Source organism: Ruditapes philippinarum, unplaced genomic scaffold (genome assembly GCF_026571515.1).
Source record: "Ruditapes philippinarum isolate M1 unplaced genomic scaffold, ASM2657151v2 ctg2468_1_1_1_1, whole genome shotgun sequence".
In the NCBI taxonomy this organism is placed as follows: domain Eukaryota; kingdom Metazoa; phylum Mollusca; class Bivalvia; order Venerida; family Veneridae; genus Ruditapes; species Ruditapes philippinarum.
In genome coordinates, this window is record NW_026856020.1 from 85,994 (window position 1) to 93,103 (window position 7,110).

The 7,110-nt window shown below is 31.6% G+C and overlaps 1 protein-coding gene across 1 annotated transcript; it reads left to right on the forward strand.

The window, feature by feature from the left end:
* The first annotated feature begins 3,774 nt into the window (after positions 1–3,774).
* On the forward strand, positions 3,775–7,062 carry LOC132745147 (multiple epidermal growth factor-like domains protein 11). Its single transcript, XM_060733968.1, has 5 exons — positions 3,775–3,810; positions 4,916–5,039; positions 5,384–5,623; positions 6,069–6,284; positions 6,905–7,062. The coding sequence occupies exons 1-5, from the start codon at positions 3,775–3,777 to the stop codon at positions 7,051–7,053; spliced, it is 765 nt and encodes a 254-aa protein (XP_060589951.1). The 3' UTR covers positions 7,054–7,062.
* The last annotated feature ends 48 nt before the right edge of the window (positions 7,063–7,110 follow it).

Genomic DNA, 7,110 nt, shown 5'->3' on the forward strand with positions numbered 1-7,110 from the left:
AATTTGGTCTATAGCATCCTTCTGACAGTCACACTTAAATTTGCTCATGTCATTTCAATTGGCCCATTTTAGGGGTCAACAGAGCTAAAATTAGAAAAACCTTTAAACATCTTCTACTACAGAACTAAAAGATGGATGATCAAACTTTGTGTGTAGCATTCTTGGGTAGTCTTTTATCAAGTTTGCTCTTATTAATTTGATCGGCCCCTTTTATGGGTCTCTAGGGCTAAAAACAGAAAAACCTTTAGACATCTTCTATAGAACTAATTGATGGATAATCACCAAACTTTGTCTGTAGCATTCATGGGAAGTTTTCTATCAAGTTTGCTCATATTAATTTGATTGACCCCTTTTAGGGGTCTCTAGGGCTAATAATAGAAAAACCTTTAAACATCTTCTACAGAACTAATTGATTGATGGTCACCAAACTTTGTCTGTAACATTCTTGGGTATTCTTTTACCAAGTTTGCTCATATTAATTTGATTGCCCCTTTAAGGGGTCTCTAGAGCTAAAAATAGAAAAACCTTTAAACATCTTCTTCTATAGAACTAATTAATGGATGATCAACAAACTTTGTCTGTAGCATTCTTGGGTTGTCTTTTATCTCGTTTGCTCATATGTATTTGATTGGCCCATTTTAGGGGTCTCTAGGGCTAACAGAAAAACATTTAGACATCTTCTATAGAACTAATTGATGGATAATCACCAAACTTTTTCTGTAGCATTCTTATGTAGTCTTTTATCACGTTTGCTCATATTAATTTGATTGGCCCTTTTTAGGGGTCTTTAGGGCTAAAAATAGAAAAACATTTAGACATCTTCTTCTACAGAACTAATTGATGGATGATCACCAAACTTTGTCTCTAGCATTCTTGGGAAATCTTCTATCAAGTTTGCTCAATTTAATTGCATTGGCCCTTTTGAGGGGTCTCTAGAGCTAAAAATAGAAAAACCTTTAAACATCTTCTTCTACAGAATTAATTGATTGGTGATCACCAAACTTTGTCTGTAGCATTCTTGGGTAGTCTTTTATCACGTTTGCTCATATGTATTTGATTGGCCCTTTTGAGAGGTCTCTAGGGCTTAAAATTGAAAAACCTTTAGATGTCTTCTACTACAAAACTAATTGGTGGATGATCACCAAACTTTGTCTGTAGCATTTCTGGGTAGTATTTTATCAAGTTTGCTCATATTAATCTGATTGGCCTCTTTAAGGGGCCGCTAAAAATTGAAATACATTTAAACGTCTTCTTCTACCCTGTCAAAGTTCACATGTATATACATGTTATGCATAAAATAGATTGAATGTCTTAATGTCATGACCTGTTTGCTTTTCAGAGATCTTGAAGAAATGATTTGAGGTCATGTGCTTTGTATCTTTCTGTTTGTGGGCATTGCGTCTTTCTTTCTGCAGGTTCATTTGTAGGTCAATCTAGAGAATTTTCCCTGGGAAATGAAATAAGGCCTTAAGAAATATTACATTTGTTTCTGTACCTTACTTACTTGGAGAAAGCACATTTCAGTAAATATTGGGACACACTGTTGAACCTGATGTTTCATGTGCATGGGATATTGTCACTGTGTAACAGATAGGTGATTGTTTTTCACTGAGACTCATTTAGAGATTCTGTTGTATTATATGGGAATATAATAATAATATAAAGAATAGCCTGATCGATTGAACTGTAATTGTCTTATTAGTCTGAACTGGTCTTCTCCAGCTGCATAACCACTTTCCCTGATCTCAATTCTTCTTCTTCTTTCTTTTCATTAGGTAATATTCAATTAAGTTTTCAATAGAGAAACACTCAAACTAATAAGTTAAATGTTAATAAATTTGAATTTATTTTCATAAATGTAGATATGGCTAAAAATAGTTTTCGTCTTATCTTACTTTATACCGGTAATCTTTTGTAACTTAGCATTTTACATTAAGGATCAAAACTTTAGTTTAAGTGAACTCATGTCAACTTTAGAAGTATTTCTTGCTTGTCTTTATATAATTTGTAATTTGTATTTTTTTAAATATCAGTTTTAATTATTTCTATTCAGAATGACATTTTGCAAATTTTGTTATCACTTGTTGAAAGTAATTTTGCACTGTTTCATACAATGTATGCAAGTTGTTTTCATATTCACTGAATACATTTCATCAAAACAACCTTTTGCCATTTTTCTCTATGAAGTTAAAGTTACAATTTTTCCCATTTCTATTAGAGAGTAAGATAATTAACCTGAAATGTTAACTTTCTGGTCGAGTTGACTTGTATACCTATGATATCTTTAAATATTGACCGGTGGTGTCATCCTGAGAAACAGTATACATGATTTAAATACTGAGATTATGTAATTATCTAATTTTTAAGGTAAGTAAAAAAAGAAAGATCGCAATTTTGAAAAACAGTCGTAGGCAAATTTTATCACAAATTAATGGATGGATGATCACCAAACTTGGTTGTTATCATTTGTACTATAAAGAAAAAAGTGTATATCGGGAAACCTTATAACTAGAGAGTCAAGTTGGTGATGAAAAGAAAACAACGTCAAAGTCTGTCAAAGGCTGAGCTAATCCTGAATAATAACTGGTCGTCTCTGATAGTTTTCTTTTCAATATCAGTGTAAAATATAATGTCTAAAGAATGATATGTTTCTGTTTTTATATAATTAGTGCTATAAATAAAATTTTCATTTTTTCTAATGGGTGTAAATTTGTTCATTAATATATTGACAAGTGTTTTATAATTGAAATCTTATATGGCAGTCTTATCATGCTAAATTAAATATGCTAGAAGTTCGGATGGATTGAGCCTTATCATACTAAATGCAAATGTGACAAGATCGAGCATATGTTGTTGTTTGTTTGTTTTTTGTTTGTTTGTTGTTGCTGTTGGTTTTTTGCGAAAAGTAACTTATTGAATGTATAGACAAAATTTTGCAATGCACGGGGCACATTTAATGGATCACTTCTTCCTTTTAGAGCCCGTGGCGTTCATTTTACCTTTAATCGTTGTACATAACGTAACGACTAAATCACGTTCACGTAGCTGAAAGACCCGTATCTGCTGTTCATTCCGAATTCAAGACTATAATTTTAGTTGTGTTGAGTCGCTATGAAAATGCTTGCGAAAGTGTAAGTCGATCTAAGGATATGATCGTTTTTGCGTCATTTCATGGCCGTATTGTCCTTATAATGTTGTAACAAAAGTGTATGCATTTAAATGCATTAAAAGAAGGAGGTTCAGGAAACAGTGTAACATCGAAATTGAATCAGAGATAATGCGCTTATCAGTAAATTCAAGAGATGAAAATATAATTATACTAAATGTGATTTTACAATATTCACGTAGGAATTAATGAATTGCAATAGTAAAATTCTCGAATTACTGGCGTTAGCACGATACTGGAATCGTGTTTAACGATTTTAAGTATTGCAAACTTTGTTTCCAAATTGAGTACTTTGTGAAATTTTTAATCAAAAATACCATTTTCTTTCTAATTATATTGTCTCACTACAGTCTGCTATTTTGCGTAAACCGCTGTAGTATCTACATACATTCTGAAGCTTCTGACGATTTTAAGCGAAAGTGAGCAAAATTTCAAAAATATGATTCATGGTTGCGCAGTAAAAATGGTTTAGATTGATGAAACAAAAGAAATTATCATACTCTTTAATATATATTAAACATGATTGTATTTTATATACGTTTAGTTTTACTTATGATACAAAATAATTCGTATAGGTAACTTTGTTCCAACTAAGACATAGATCATACATGCATAAGAAGTCTGATTGCAAATTTTCGGACCAGGTAAATTGGCAAGGGAACAAAACAATTTACACCTAGACCCTACAACCCTCACATTTTAGAACACTTCAGCTTCAAGACAATAAATCACCCAACATCTATAATACATTTCACGTCCTCATCCCTTATTTCTAAAATATATATTTCAATTCATATTGCATTGAGGTGAAGTGTCTTGGATGTAAAATATCTGTAAGTGAAGTGTCTTAAAGCATCGGAATTGTGTCCCGAATAATTGCCTCGCAGCACTCCCATCTTTATAATTTAATAATCTACACTATCATTTAAAGAGTTTAAAATATGAATTTATCATTAAAATCCTTAAAGACTTAAGTGACTACAATTTCCATATACGAAATAGCCGAGCTTAACAAGCAATTTATCCATAATTAGTCGATCATTTCGGATGATTACATTATATCGCCTATCTGTCATTGCAGAACAACTACGGTTATATATTTTCGACTTTTATATGTCTTATAACAATCAGCTTATCTTTACAAATACCATATCTAAATATAATGCATCGACATCATACGATTTTAAAACTTGAAAAAGAACATTTGTAATCCTGCTTCTTCTGTACTTAAATATTCCTACACTTTTGTCCTCTCGTACCAAATGAGGACCAATTTACTTTAACGCTGTGTATATGCATAATTTGCTCGGGGCTTGCAGACTCAATCAAACCAAGTGTGCAATTTTCATGTTTTTAATGCTTCCGATGGATCTTGTTTCCAGGTATTTATAAATTACAACAGCAGGTGTCAAGTGCTGTGTGAAAGCCGTAAAAGTTGCCCGTACTTCACTTCAGTGTTGTTATATTTTCCTGGTCCTTAAGAAGCATTGAGTCCAGCAATTTTAAGTATTGAGAATTTAGTACCATTCAAGCCGGTGCTAGGGGGCATGAGGGATGTGGCACATTTTCATTATTCCTCACGTACAGACTCAAATAAACCGAATCTGCAATTTTCATGTTATTTTGTTGTTTTTAATACTTCCGAAGGATCACTTTTTTCCAGATATTTCTAAAAACAGCGCTTTTAGTGCTTTGATTGAAGATAATTATAATAATAATATGTACTTAATCATTTTTTAACTACCAAAGGGTACATTTGGTTTAAACTGTATTGGTATATGTAACTGTAAAGATGATGCCGAATGTCGTAAAACGGATGGAAATTGTAGTTACGGTTGTGCATTTGGATGGTCAGGTTTTAACTGTAGCAAAGGTATCTATTTAAAGGCCGTTAAAACGCTTAAAGACATGATTCTATTCGAACTAATTTCTTCCGAATAGAATCGTGATAAAACTACTATCAAGAAACATGCTCAGTGAGAGTATTGCAGAAGTAATTTATTATATACAATTATATCTCACTTTTGCAACTATCAAGAGTTAGTGAATGTACTCAATTTATTTGATTTAAAGTGTGTGCATGTAAAGATGTGACAAAGTACAAATGTTAATGAGTTTAGAATCTCAATAAATTTATTTAAGAAAATAAGGTTATTTTAAATAGTCTTTATAATTTAAATAATGTTATGTTTATTATTTACTATATGTTGATTTCAGATTTAAATCTAATCAAGCGTATCAGTGCAAACGTCGTTACAAGTCAATCAAGTACATATGCTCCTTATCAGAATCCATCTGATTTTAACTCAAGTAAAGCAATAGACGGGGTAGAGAATTATTCAGTAGATACATGTAAATGTTGCAGTGTAACAAACGGACCCACCCCTTCGTGGTGGCAAATTGATCTTAAACAAAGATACTTGATTGGTGCTATTCAGATATTTGGACGAGAATCGGGTAAAATGGCGTTTTAAGTTGTACTTATTCTTAATCTTATAGATATAGATCTAGTAATGTGTTTTGTTAAATTGAAAAAAAAAAACATTTTGAAGACATCATTAAAAAGATGATAGAATTCCCTCCTTCACTAGGTTTAATCAAACGTAAGGTGTGTATGTCAAGGTATAGTATTACAAATTTATACATAATATGTATTTCTTTTCCCAACCTGCCTTAGTTCCATTTAGTATTATGAAGTTATATGCATGCGATGGAAGTAAAGTACATATAACTTAAGCATTTTTGAATAAACAAAATCTGAATTCTCGTCTTTACTTAGTTAATATTTCATACACTAATATGAATGTATTTGTTAGGTCATTTCAACACAAAATTAATTATGATTTAATCACACAGCCACAGAACACTGAATTGAATGAATAATCATGTTAAATCGTGATAGGTTATCCAGAGCAATTGCAACATGCAGTAGTATATGCTGGCAATGCATCCATGGCCTCCAACATGTCATCGAATAAAATGAAGGTTTACGAAGTTCCTAATATAACTGACACACGAATCTTTACAAATGACTTAGATCCACTGATTGTGCAATACTTTTTGGTAGAGCTGCCACAGAAGTTTTTGATTTTGTGTGAATTCAAGTTATATGAGAAAGGTAACTCGTGAAATGAGTATATTTGCATCTTTAGTCTTTAAACAATATTTATAGAACAAACATGATTATACGCACATGTAAGCTACTAAAGTGTCATCAAATATTGATATGTACACATGTATCACTCATATAACGGATTTAAATAAAATGACTATACAGATGATGAATTCTTTCGTTTGTGTGTGTATATATATATATATATATGTAAGACGATTCATATATAAGGGTGTATGTGCTTTTAACACAATAAAATGTTTCACAGACTTGATTAATTATTTAACAACCATTTTAGTTCCCAGAACATTTGCTACTCATTTGCAAAGCAGTTATTAGCTGTAAAATTTTCCAGAGACTGGCGATTGTTGAAAGAATTTACTTCGAAAAATAATTTAACAAACTGGTTTAACACTTTAGATGGAATGTAGGAACAAATATGTTTTGAAATAGTAATGTTTATTATTGTTTTATTAAGTTGGAAGACATGTGTTTTTGTTGTATATGAAAATGTAAATTATGAAATATTTAAATGATTTGCTTATCCTTATACCAAGAAAGTGAAAACACATACTAATTTAGTTCGCGCTTCAAAACTTCTATATGTCTATTTTTTCTGTTTGTAGAATGTAAAGTCGGTTATTTTGGATCGGGATGTTTGCATGGTTGTCATTGTTCAGACAATAACACATGTAATCAAGTGACAGGAAAATGTCAGACACATGGTTGCCTGGTAGGCTGGAAAGGTGAAGCATGCACAGACCGTAAGTTATGATATAAGCAAATTGTAATTGGATAGTAGCAAAATTAGTAGCGATAGTATTAGCAGTGG